This window comes from Cetorhinus maximus, chromosome 8 (assembly GCF_964194155.1).
Source record: "Cetorhinus maximus chromosome 8, sCetMax3.hap1.1, whole genome shotgun sequence".
Classification (NCBI taxonomy): domain Eukaryota; kingdom Metazoa; phylum Chordata; class Chondrichthyes; order Lamniformes; family Cetorhinidae; genus Cetorhinus; species Cetorhinus maximus.
Window position 1 is genome coordinate 48,709,874 of NC_135886.1, and position 14,083 is coordinate 48,723,956.

Below are 14,083 nucleotides of genomic sequence, written 5' to 3' on the forward strand. Positions count from 1 at the left end.
CTCAGTTCCTGACTCAGGTTCATTTCAGGGAGAAATGGGTTGGTGAAGGAGCGGAGATGGAGGGAGGGATAGATTTCCATCATAGCCACAGGCCTCTCTGCTACAGACTGGGCCTCATCACAAATCAGAGCTCAGGCACAATGGAAATCTGCACCATCTATTGTCTTCACATTCCTGAATAAAGATTAGCCAGATAACATGGAATAAAAATAGGAGGGGGGGGTGGTTGAGGACAGAAGGAAATGTGAATCGTAAGCACATCTCATTATGTTTCGATTTGGTGAAACAATTAAGTTGCCCCAAATCGTAGCCTCCATTCCCTATGGACCTATACAGCCATCTGGAATGTATTCGACACTATGAAGTCGCACAGTTAACAAGCAGGATTGAGATCACACAATATCATTCAGAACTGCATTAGCTACAGATTGTGCATGGGAGGTTCGATTACAACCTCCAGCTCCAATTTAATCTGGTCAGAAACGTGTCCATTGACTGCCGTTAGTGACCTAGTCGCTCCTGCAAAGCCTGGATGGCGTTCCTCATTTGGTCCTCTGTTCCTTGCAACATTTTCACCTCAATGGTATGGAATACATAGAGAATACCGGCGAGCAGTGCCACAGCAAAGGCCACCATCCCCAGAATATAGAAGGACACCTTGGGGAACGAGTTTTCTGCCGTAGTGGTGACAAGTGGTATGATCGCTATGACAACCTCCAGGAGCATCAGGATGAACCCCAGGATCGCCATCCTGCCAGAGGAGTAGCGCACCTTCTCCGCCCCATGAATGCCGATTTTCAGCTCCGCCCGAGCCTCGTTTAGAATGTCTACAAGCTGTGGGTCAATCTCTGCAACAAGATCAGACAGTTAGTACAGGGTCAACAGGGCTAAAGAGGTTCAATGAAAAGAAAGAAGCATTAACCACAGATCATAGAATTGTTGAAGCACAAGAGGTGGCTGTTCAGCCTGTCGTGTCTGTGCTGGCTCTTCGTAGGAGCAAGTTACCTAGTGCCACTCCCCTGCCTTCCCCCCTTAGCCCTGAACATTCTTCCTTTTCAGATAACAATCTAATTCCCTCTTGAACGCATCAACTGAACCTGCCTCTGCCACACTCTCAGGCATTGCATTCAGATCCTAACCACTTGTTGTACGAAAACATTTTTCCTCATGTTTGCTTCTTTTTCCAATTACATTAAATCTGTGCTCTCTTGTTCTCAACCCTTTTACCAATGGGAATAGATTTTCCCTAATTACTCTATCCAGACTGCTCATGATTTTGAATACTCTATTAAATCTTCTCTCAACCTTCTCTTTTCCAAGGAAAACAGTCCCAACTTCTCCAATCTATGCAACTGAAGTTCCTCATCCCCGGAACCATTCTCATGATTTTTTTTTCTGTACTCTCTCTAATGCTTTCACATCCTTCCTGAATTGTGGTGCTCAGAACTGGACACAATACTTTGTTGAGGCTGAAACAGTGTTCTATGCAAGTTTAACATAACTTTCTTGCTTTGTGCTCTGTGCCCCTGTTAATAAAGCCTAGGATACTGCACGCTTTATTAACTGTTCTCGCAATGTGTCCTGCCACCTTCAATGATTTATGCACAAATACACCTAGGTCCCGCTGCTCCTGCACCCCCTTTAAAATTGTGCCCGTTATCTTATATTGTCTCTTTGCATTCTTTCTATAAAAATAAATCACTTCACACCTCTCTATTGAATTTCATCTTCCACCAATCTGTTGATGTCCTTTTGAAGTTCTATACTATCCTCCTCACATTTTACAATGCGTCCAAGTTTCATTTCATCCTCAAATTTTGAAATTGTGCCCTGTACACAAAGGTCTAGGTCATTAATATATATCAGGGAGAGCAGGGGTCCTAACACCAACCCCAGGGAACTCCACCACAAACCTCCTCCAGTCTGAAAAACATCTATTAATCACTACTCTCAGTTTTCTGTCACTCAGCCAATTTCATATCCATGTTGTTACTGTCCCTTTTATTCCATGAGCTATAACTTTGCCCGCAAGTCTGTTGTGGGGCACTTTATGTTAAATGTACGCCACTTTAACAGCATTCCCTTGATCAACCTTCTCTGTTACCTCATCAAAAAGCTCCAGCAAGTTAGTCAAACCACAATTTGTCCTTTAGAAATACATGCTGACTTTCCTTAATTAAAAAGCATTTGCCCAAGTAACTATTTATTTTGTCTCGAATTATTGTTTCTAGAAGCTTTCCCACAGCACCAAAGTTAAACTGACTGGCCTATTGTTGCTCAGCTTATCTTTATGCCCTTTTCTGAACAAGGGTGTAACATTTACAATTCTCCAGTCCTCTGGCACTACCCCCGAGTCTAAGGAAGACTGGAAAATTATGGTCAGTGCCTCTGCAATTTCAACTCTCTCTTCCCTCAGAATCCTTGGATGCATCCCATCTGATCCTGGTGCCTAAAGTATAGACAGCCTATCCAACACCTCCTTATCAATTTTAAACTTTTCAAGTGTCTGAATTACCTCCTCTTTCACCATGACCTGGGCAGAATTGTGTTCCTTTTGTAAAGACAGATGCAAAGTATTCATTTAATAGCTCAGCCATGCCCTCTGCCTCCGTGTGTAAATTTCCTTTATGGCCCCTAATTGGTCCCACTCCTCCTTTTACAACCCTTTTACTATTTATATGCCTATAGAAGATTCTTGGACTTCCTTCTATATGAGCTGCCAGTCTCTTTTCATACTCTCTTTTGCTTCTCCTCTCTCTTTACTTCCCCTCTGGACCTTTTGTATTCAGCTTGGTTCTCAGTTGTATTGTCCTCCTGACATCTGTCATAAGCACACTTACTTTTTCATCTTAATCTCTATCTCTTTTGCCATCCAAGGAGCTCTGGATTTGTTTGCCCTGTCTTTGACTGTGCCCGAACTCTCTCTTTTCTAAAGGCAGCCCATTGTTCTGATACTGTTTTTCCTGCCACCTTTGATTCCAATTGATCTGGACCAGATCCATTCTCAACCCACTGAAGTTGGCTTACCCCTAGTTAATTATTTTTACTTTGGATTGTACTTTGTTCTTTTCCATAATCCTTACTTAATCCTTATAATACAATGATCACTGACACATGATCCACTTATCCCACCTCATTCCTGAAAGCCAGGTCTAGCAGTGCCTCCTTTCTCGTTGGACTGGAAACATACTGCTGCAGAAAATTTTCCAGAACACACTCTAGGAACCTTGCCCTCCCCTGCTCTTTACACTACTACTATCCCAGTCATTCAAACATTTGGATAATTAATAAGAACAGAAAATCTGAAAAAACTCAGCAGGTTTAGCAGCACCTGTGGAGAGAGAAACAGAGTTAACATTTCAAGCCCGCATGACTCTTCTACAGAGCTGGATATTTAAGTCTCCCATTACAACTACTCTATAATTCTTGCATCTTTCTGTCATTTCCTTGCAATTTTTTCACCTACATCTTTCCCACTGGTTGGGGGCCTACAGAGTACACCGAGCAACTTTTTTGTTCCTTAGCTCTAGACAAATAGATTCTGCCCTTGACATTCTGGGACATCATCTCTCTTCAGCACTGCTATGTTATCCTTATCCAACGTGTTACCTCTCCACCGTCCCTATTTTCCCTGAACACCTTGTATCCAGGAATATTTAATACCTAGGCCTGCCCTTGATGAAATGGCTGGTGAATAGTAGAGGATGATAACCACATCTTGCATTTGTATAGAAGCAAAATACTCTGGATGCTGGAGATCTGAAATTGCGTTTATATTGTGTATTTACTGCAGAAGAACATCCTAAAGCACTTTTTGAGATGTAATCCAAGGAAGCCATCAAACCATAAGCTTGGTCAAGGATCAAGATTTAAGAAAGCTGTCAAAAGGAGAGGGAAGTGCCTAGAGGAAGAAATGCCCTATCCAATTTACATGCACAAATTGGAAAAAGAACTTTCAACATAGGAAATTGCTGTGAAATTAGTTTATTCCAACTTAAGAAAAATTTCTAGTGGCCATGATCACAAGGAAATATGAAACATATCAGCTGATGATTAAGAATCCTTACTTGTTAAGGAATTTAGCTTCCTTCATTTATATATCTTCCTCATGCATGAACAGCACACCTATGTGTTATTAATTTGAGAAGCACTTGCATAGAAACCATAACACTCTGCTTAAAGACCTTGGCCTGGAGCAATGTTCCCTCTAATTACCCTATGCTGCACAGAGCTCACTTGTTGCACTGCAAGGTCCCTTTAAGACTGACACTCAGCCAGATGTGCATGTCTTAGGGGGACCGCTTCTTGTGCGCAGTTTGTTTTTCCCTCTCTGGTAAGTTCTGGACTGCTGCGCGACCGCACAACTTAGAGGGAATGTTGACTTGCAGTTTCTTCTCAGTTGCGCTCATTTCTTCAGCGCAATTCATCAAAATGGGTCTAATCAGCACAAAAAGTTGTGTAATTTTAAGCAGATATTACATTTACAACAAATTAAGTTTGCATGATCTTTGGCGCCAGTCTAAAGTCATCGTGCCAGAAACCCACGTCCACAAAATTGGTCCTTCTCCCAGGCTGAATTAATCACCACTGCGAGTTTCTGCAAATTGCATTTGGTTTTGGGCCTAGTTCAAGGAGACTCCAAAAATTATGTTGTTTCTTTTAGGCACAAGCAACTTAATAGGCTTGAGTTAAAAGCTTTAGAACATAATTTGTTTAATTTAATAAGAAACTGACTACTGTACCTCAATAAAATTAGGAAATAGTTTTATATATATTTTTAAGAGTGATCTTGGTAGTTTATAATCAGATTACTCACAAGCGATTGAATGCTTACATTTTATGATAAATCCACTTTCAGCTAAACTAATTAAACCGCAAAAGCCACCATTTAAAAGTATCAAGGGATAGGTTTTAAAGTAATTTTAACAAAGGTTGAGAAATGCTGCTCAATTGCGCTGGTTTATGACAGATTTGTGTTTGATAACATGCAAATAAGTTTGAGGGAAAAAATAAATCTTCTTAAAACAAGAGCAATTTGTACCCAGGCGGGAGGCTATCCCACTGTAATGTGCTATGCATACATCTTGACAGTAAATTTGTAGAAGTTACTCCATGTGGTGCCCTTCAGTATATCAATAACTGGAGTGAGATTGAGAGGTGCCTAGCTAGCAGCAAAATTTAAACCTGTTCAAGAACTTCCTCCCTTGGAGTAGCAGTGTAAACTGGCACTGACCATCCATCTGGCAATCTCTGCTCTGAAGAAGAGTCATACGGACTCGAAACGTTAACTATTTCTCTCTCCACAGATGCTGCCAGACCTGCTGAGTTTTCCAGCATTTTCTGTTTTTATTTTATATTATTAATCTCAGTCACTGGCTGGCCCTGGATCATAGAAACAAATTGTAGAGGCTACACAATTTACTTTGTAAATTCAGGAGCCACACCCTACGATTCAAAGTGAAATCAGCATTGCATGCAACTCAACAATCTCAATCCAAAGTGAAACCAGGATGTGATCGTATTTTAAACTTGAGAAATCCAACTAGAGTATATGGAATTATTAAAATATTTGAACAGTTGAATTGCAATGTCAAAGACTTTTACAGCACAAAAGGATGCCACTCAGCCTATCATGCTTGTGCCAGTTCTCTAAAAGAACTGCACACATATTGCCATTCCTTTACCCTTTCCACGTTATAAGCTGTTAGAGTTTGCTTCCACTACTGTTGCCTAAACCACCCCCTTTGTAAAAAAGTTTATCTGAGCCTCTCCCTTCATTTTTTGGCGATGTCCTGCTTTTAAAAGCCTTCTTAAAAACACAGCTTTTCACCAAGTATTCTGCCACCTCTCACCGGACAGCAACCAAGACCTTTCACAAACCTGGGGTATTGATGACAATTGATAGCTTCTGTGCGTCAAGTTGCTGTCTACAGGAACCGAAGCTAAGAAAACTCACTGTCCAGGGTATTGTGTGCTTTGCCTGGGTCTGTTTAAATCTATTTGTTTTTATTGTTGCCTTAACAGGGGTGTAACTGGGAGTCAGGTTAATTAGGGGTTTTAGGAGTTATTATAGTGGTGATTTGTAGACTTATGTATGTGCTTGAAATCTTTCCTTTTGTTAATAAATGTTTAATTTAGTTTTCTAAAAACCTCAAGTCATGGTAGTCTTATTACTTCCAAATTCAGGGCACGCATCTCTAAATAAAATACAAATTGCAAAACAGTTGTGACCACGTGATCAAGTTTCCCTCATGGATTTGATCTGCCTGGCACACATCATCAGCCATATCATAATACCCGAGGTTTGCAGGGGTTGTGTTCCCGTAAAACCTTGCAAGCGGCAAAATCGCGAACGACGAACATTCTTTTCAATGGGAGTCAATCAGATAGGTTCCAGCAATGTGAGGGCAGCATTGGTTTGTGCAGTTACCCTATAGCAAATTGTGGTGCACTACCTGTATACAACAAAAGTGGTGGGGATGGGGGGGGGGGGGGGGAGCTGTCTCTGAGCAATACAAGACAAATGTACAAAATTGAAAATTTTAAAAAGGACCAATTCTCATTTAAGAAAACAATGAATCACATTAAAACTGACAGACAAAATCGGTGAACATTTCAAAATTGAACAGCACTGTTATTGCAGCTCTGAATGGAGAGATTCAGACATTTCCAGGCTAATCTCTACGTTCGGGCTGCCCTTCAGCTGCAACCATGCCAGCCACTGCTTCTCGCCCCTGTCGGAAAGGTGCTTAAAGAAAAAAAGAAATAAATGCCTATGGCCAGGGCTAATGGAAGGAATCCTCCTTCCAGAGACTTTGACACCATCTCCCCGCTAACACATGTTGAGGTCTCGGCTCCGTCATGGCCGCCATCTCCTCGGGGAAAGAAAACGTGGATGAGCAAACAATTGCTCACGCGATGGGTGATGTGGTGTACAAAGTACAAGTAAACAAATATGTGAAGAAAGAAGTTGCAAAAGGCGGGACTTTGCTGTAGATCAAAGATACCAGAATGTGCCAAGACTGTAAAACTCTTACATTTAAATGCACGGCAGCCTTTACAACTAAGTTTCTTTACTCTATGTTGGACCAATGTCCAATCTGTTAATTGAATAAGAACATAAAGGATTACATCAAATTTTACAGCACAGAAACAGACCATTTGGCCTGGTTGGTCTGTACCAGTGTTAGGCTCCATGGGACCCTCCTCTTGCCCTATCAACATATCTTCCTATTTGTTTCTCCTGCAAGTATATATCTATCTTCCTCTTCAATAAATCAATGCTAATCACCGCAATCACTCCATGTGGTAGCAAGCTCCACATTTTAACTATTCTTTGGTTCCTTCTGAATTCCTTACTGGATTTATTAGTGACCACTTTATATCTACAGTGCCTAGCTTTGGACTCCAGCACAAATGGAAACCTCTCTACGCCCTGACCTCTATCAAGTCTTCCCTCTTAGTACCATAGAAAAGTTACAGACAGAAGGAGGGCCATTCGGCCCATCTTGTCCATGCCAGTCCGAGGACACCCAGGTGCCCTTTCTAATTCCACCTTCCTGCACCCGGCCCATAGCCCCTCTAGAGAAAAGAGCCCCGGCCTGTTCAGTCTCAACACCAGCCCTTTAAGATCCAAAACACAACTGTAAGTGCAATGAAGTGAGTATGGGGCCTACATGAAACAGGAATGTGACTTACCTTCACCGTGTCTCACCTCGTTGACAGCAGTCTTGTCTTTCTGGACGCTTAGTGTGGCGCACACAGCTTCGTGGTCTGAGTATGGAATGTTTTTCCCAGGCGCTGTACCACTTGTAGTTGTCAGGTGCTCACACTTCACAGGGAATCCCCTCGATCCCTAAGGTTTCCCGAACACACATCACTTAATTGTTCCTACATCTCCGATTTCGAAACTCATTCCCACACCTTCAAATCCCGCCACCCCCCCACCCCCACCCAACTTGTTTTTGTGAAGTGCTGCTGGGTCCAGTCTCTTACCTTGTAGAGAACGTAGTCAATGCGAATTCCTGAGGGGAATGATTGTGAGTCACTGACTGAGGCAAAGCAATTCTGAGACAGCAGAGTACATCCGCCTTCACAGCCCTGTGGGAAACACAACACAGCTGGTCTAATAGAAAATCCTTAACATGACCAATAAGCAAGCCGAGTAAAACCCATTCTTCAACCCTGTTGCTCCCAGTATTTGATATCAGCAGAACTTTAAAAATAATATGAAGAACTGTAAAAACCATCTGTCTTCTTTTTAAGCTTTTCTTAAATTTTTCTGCTTTAACAGCAAATCTTTGCTGAAAGCAAAGGGGCCTCAAGTAGATCAGCACCTCTTGGCTGGGAGAAAGAAACAAAAATGCTGGGGTCCCTTGGCTCAACCTCTGCTGGAAAGGCAAGTGTCTGCACATTGAATAAAGGGACACCATCAAGCTTGATTGTGATGCCTCCTGTGGTTGAACATACGCACTTTAGGCTTAAAAGTTAGATGAATGGCTGAAAAGCACCTCATGCACACAAGACTATATGTCCTCAGCAGAGGAACAAGGAAAAGGGAAAGATTGGGGACGAACTGTAAACATCAAATATCTGGCTATAAGTAAACTGGCTTGTAGGAGTTATTGAACCTGACAGGAAGGGAGGGGTTGTTACTATCAGCAAAGATACACAGTCATTAACTTGGAAGCACTTAGACTGTGTGTGTGCGTGGTTTAGCTTCTTCAGGCTGCTCATAATCAGTAACTCACTCAAGCCACAATCCAGCAGTAATTACATCACTAGTTACTACTTGAAAGAATAGCATTGAAAAAAAAGGATAAAACAATGGAACGGTTAACCAGCTTCAGTTATTTTAAAATGGTGCCTCAGTGACTGGAACCTGTAGAATGTTACAGGAATGAAACAGGATCAAAGAGGCGTCTCTTTAACTGCACGTTCCCATTATCAAGGTCTCCATTAGCCCGCGTTTATTGTAATGTCAGGGAATTCTGATACAGATGCTGCCAGACTTGCTGAGTGTGAGTGGAAGAGAAAAGTTAACATTTCTGCTGGGAACCTTCATCAGAATTGATTGATTAGACACAAGGATTCTGCCCAAAAATGTCAACTCCTGCATTTGCTCCACAGAAGCTACCAAGCCTGTTGAGCATTCCCAGCAGTCTCCTGTTTTGTACCAGCATCTGCAGTAATATTACTCTTTGAAATATATGTTGTTCCGAAGGTAGGACATGTGCTAATTCAACAACAGACCTTGAACATCACATGTGTGGTGCAGTTGACAATGGATGACTGGAACTTTCATCAACAAAACATTACCATTAAATAGTATTAATATTTTACATAAACATCGTGATGGGTGGCTGCCAGTGAGCTGCTGGTAGCGATCCAATTTTGGACCTCAGCTGAAGGACTTGCTCCTGCGGATCAGATCATCATTGAAATTGGATTTAAGTACAGCTACACAATGGGTGGATCTTCATCTACGTATTAAAATTCATAGAAAGTTCAGACCAACTACACATTAACTGTAACAGTCATCCAGATCCTAGGACATCTAGAGCAGCAGATGAAACACTCCACAATCCAAAGCATATCCTTCATCTGCTCATCAGGATGAGGGCATGTTTGTAACCCTTAACTATGGACTACATGAACAGCTCTTAGGCTCTGGTCTTCTTTCACCCCCACCCCACCCCCATCACCTTTTGTTCCCATCATGGGGCAGTTGCTTAAACATTTTGTGGGCTGCTGTGACATCTATAACATCACCTGACTTCACCCCTATCTTAGTCAAGTCCTGCTGAAACCCAAATTCATGTCTTCCTTACCTCTAGACTTGACTATTCCAAAGTGCTCCTGGCTGGTCTCCCACATTCTACCCTCCATAAACCTGAGGTCATCCAACTCTGCTGTCCTGTGTCTTAATTTGCACCAAGTCCCCTTCCCCTAGCACCCCAATTTTCCCTGATCTATGTTGGCTCCTGGTCAAGCAAAGTCTTGGCTTTAAAATTCTCAACCTTGTTTTCAAGTGTCTCCAAGACCTTTCCTCACCTTTCTCTGTAATCTGCTCCAAGCCCACAACACTCCGAGATATCGCCGCTCCTCTAATTCTGGCCTCTTAACCATCTCTGATTTTAAATGCTCCATTATTGATGGTAGTACCTTCAGTCGCCTTGGCCCTAACCTTTGCAACTCTCTACCCTTGCTTTCCTCCTTTAAGACACCTCTTAAAACTTACTTAATTTGACCAAGCTTTTGCTCATCTGACCAATATCTCCTTATGTAGCTCAGTGCACGAAAGAGCGCAGAAATCTCTCCGAGACACCTCCGTGCTGCCTCAGGGAGATTAGTTTAAGCTCTGGAAAATTTAATAAAGGAAAAAAATTTTTTTAAGGACATGTCCCCTCATGTGAAACTGTCACATGAGCTGGGACATGTCCATTAATTTTTTCAAAAGTTTTTATTTAATTAATAAACCCTTCATGAAACCTCATCCTGCCCATGGATGAGGTTTCATGAAAAATGTGAAGGCCGCCAGGGCTCTTTGCCTGCCTCGCCAACCTTAACATTGGATGGGCAGCATTCTAAACAACTTTAATAACTTTCTTAATGGCCTTAAAATAGGCCGTTGACAGTTCAGCAGACGTGCAGCCGACTCGGCTGCACGCCCGCCACACTGACAACCTAAATGACGCGCGGTGACGTCAGGATGCCCGCCTGACGTCACCGCGCGCCATTTTACGTGTCAGCAAGCGGGCCCCACCCAGGCTCGCCGACCAGAAAATTCTGCCCCACAAGAAGGAGCCCTTCTAATTAAATCACAAAGTGCTGTACCTGCACCCAGTCTTCTAACACTGTGCCTGACTGCCAGCTGAACCGTCCATATGAACAAATATTGAATGATAAATTCCAATGTGTAATGCAGGGCACTTATAGGGCAGCAAAAAATAACAAAATACTGCAGATGTTGTAGTCTCAAACAAAAAACCCCAGAAAAAGCTGGATAAACTTAACAAATGTAAAAAAAAGGAAACCTGTTGACATTTCAGGCAAAGGCCTTGCTCAACATTCTGAAACGTCACCATTCTTTCCTTTCTTTATACAATACTGTCTGACCTGTGGAGTGTTTCCAACGTTTTCTAGTCTCAGAGCTGCACTGTGTTTGAACCAATAAACAGCTGCTGATCTGCTGCTTGCAAAGGGTTATTTTGTGTGCATCATCTGATGGTGAAGGAAGGTGCTAAATAAATAAAAATAAACCAGTTCAGCCGCCTGACAGGGTGAGCTACTACAAATAAACTATCCTTCACCATAACATCACCAAGTGTTGACGTCTACATTCAGAACATTCTGAGAGTCCTTTTCACCATTCAGGAATCCAGCAAGCTGAGCAGGAGGAAGAACAGTTCTCCCAACAGATACCGATAACCTTAAGTGATAGTCTCCCTTTTAAAAAGTCAACGTACAATCTTTTATACCCTTCTAAATTCCACATAATTTACTGGCTGCCAACCAGGAATTTGCCTGGCTCCCAAGCTTCCATCCGTGTCACTCTGAGTCAGGGACGTTTGATGACTCTGAGGATTACAGAATGTGTGAACCATGGATCAGTGGGTAGCATTCTCACCTCAGACCCAGCAGTGTGAGTTTGAATCTCACTTCAGAGTGTTAAAATCATAGAATGGATAAAGCACAGAAAGAGATTGTTCAGCCTCTCATGTCCATGCTGGCTTGCCATGACAGCTAGTCCCACTCCCTCACCTTTTCCTTGTATCCGTGCAAGCTTTTTCCCTTCAGATAATGATCCAATTTTTTTTAAAAGCCCAATTGAACCTGCCTCCACCACGCTCCCAAACAATGCATTCCCGATCCTAAAGGTGTTTTTTCTCACGTCGCTGTTGTTTCTTTTGCCAATCACTATAAATTATTGTCCTCTGGTTCTTGATTGTTCGACCAATAGGAACAGTTTCTCTCTATTTACTCTGTCCAGACCCCTCACGATCTTGAACACCTCTATCAAATCTCCTCACAACCTTCCCTTCGCTAAAGAGAACATCCCCAGCTTCACCAATCTTGAACACATTGGCCAGGATTTTCCCCTCAGCGATTTGGGGGCGGGGCCCACTCGCCATGGGGAAAATGACGCAGGACGACATCGGGAGGAATCCCCGACGTCATCCCGGGCCATTTAAATCTTAAGGAAGGCGGGTGGACAGCGAAATCAGCTGTCCGCCGGCCGACCTGTCAATGGCCAATTAAGGCCATTGACAGGCTCATTAAGATAGTTAAATGCCCTGCCCGGCCAACCTTAAGGCTGGCGGGCAGGCCAGGTGCCCCTGCGGCCTGTAGATTATTAATGAAACTTCATCCACTAGCAGAATGAAGTTTTATTGCCGTTTTGTAAAAATTTAATAAATTTTATGAGTTTGTTATCAACATGTGCCATCTCGTGTGACATTGTCACTGGGCCTTAATTGGCCTGCCCACTCAAAATGGCGGCGGGCCCCCTTTCGGCGGCGGGGTTCGGCTGCCCGCCCACTGCCAAGCCGGCGGGGCCCGCCCACCAGTCAAGGGCTAAATTCTGCCCATAAACTTGAGAACTGCGTTGTTGGAAATGCTGTCTTTCACATGAATTGTTAAGCCAATCTTAAGTCTTCCCTCTCAGGTTGGGCTTAAAAGATCCCACTATTTCAAAGAAGTGAAAGAGAATTCTCCCAATATTTGTCACTCAACCAAGACATAAAAACAGATCATTTGGTCACTGTGGCATTTCTCTTTGTGGGAACTTGCTGTGCACAAATTCTGTGCTGCATTTCTTATATTAAAACAGTGACTACACTCGAAGGAATTCTTCACTGGCTTTCAGACATTCCGAGGACATGAAGGACACGATTGGGACCCAGAGTTTCTGACAAAAACTTACCTCAAATTTTTCAGTCTCTAAGAAAGAGTCCTTCATCCCGGTGTAGCATTGAAGGAGCCTGTTCCCCAAGTCACATGGATGCATGTTCAAATCCCCACCCAGAACCATGATATCTGCTGTTTTGCCTGTGTGCCTGGCAAACAAAGAGAAGGTGTGAGTGCTGAAAGGGTTCCTTGGGGTCTCTAGCAAGGATCAGCAGCATGGGATTTTTACACATCTTACCGTATAAATTGTCCCAGCTCCCAGGCTTGCAGCAGACGGTGGGGAAGGTAATCATCCTTTTCCCTGGAGTACTCCGCATGAAGCTGCACAACAGGAGATGAGAAGCAGAGGAAATGTCGAGAGGAAAATATCTTCAAACAAAAATTGAACTTTGGAGGGATGATGTGAGAAAGTGAGGTGGGGGGGTGGTGGGGTGGGGGGAGGAAAGGAAGAGGGGGGGGGGAGGAAAGGAAGAGGAGGGGGGGGGGGGAGGAAAGGAAGAGGGGGGGGGAGGAAAGGAAGAGGGGGGGGGGGGGAGGAAAGGAAGGGGGGGGGGGAGGAAAGGAAGAGGGGGGGGAGGAAAGGAAGAGGGGGGGGGGGGAGGAAAGGAAGAGGGGGGGAGGAGGCAAGGAAGAGGGGGGGGAGGAAAGGAAGGGGGGGGGAGGCGGAAGGGGGGGGGAGGCGGAAGAGGGGGGGGAGGCGGAAGAGGGGGGGGAGGCGGAAGAGGGGGGGGAGGCGGAAGAGGGGCATGTGGCGGAAGAGGGGCATGTGGCGGAAGAGGGGCATGTGGCGGAAGAGGGGCATGTGGCGGAAGAGGGGCATGTGGCGGAAGAGGGGCATGTGGCGGAAGAGGGGCATGTGGCGGAAGAGGGGCATGTGGCGGAAGAGGGGCATGTGGCGGAAGAGGGGCATGTGGCGGAAGAGGGGCATGTGGCGGAAGAGGGGCATGTGGCGGAAGAGGGGCATGTGGCGGAAGAGGGGCATGTGGCGGAAGAGGGGCATGTGGCGGAAGAGGGGCATGTGGCGGAAGAGGGGCATGTGGCGGAAGAGGGGCATGTGGCGGAAGAGGGGCATGTGGCGGAAGAGGGGCATGTGGCGGAAGAGGGGCATGTGGCGGAAGAGGGGCATGTGGCGGAAGAGGGGCATGTGGCGGAAGAGGGGCATGTGGCGGAAGAG

General features: G+C 44.3%; 1 protein-coding gene across 2 annotated transcripts in view; it reads right to left on the reverse strand.

Moving 5' to 3' along the window:
- LOC144683609 (sphingomyelin phosphodiesterase 2-like) overlaps window positions 1-14,083 on the reverse strand; it is a 47,836-nt gene continuing 33,753 nt past the window's right edge. For both annotated transcript variants that reach the window (XM_078546796.1, XM_078546797.1), the window contains 5 exons: window positions 13,148-13,230; window positions 12,926-13,058; window positions 7,996-8,100; window positions 7,699-7,855; window positions 1-848 (listed from right to left, as the gene is read on the reverse strand). In XM_078546796.1, coding sequence (XP_078402922.1) covers window positions 502-848; window positions 7,699-7,855; window positions 7,996-8,100; window positions 12,926-13,058; window positions 13,148-13,230 — 825 coding nt within the window. In that variant the 3' untranslated portion in view covers window positions 1-501. The remainder of the gene's footprint in view (window positions 849-7,698; window positions 7,856-7,995; window positions 8,101-12,925; window positions 13,059-13,147; window positions 13,231-14,083) is intronic.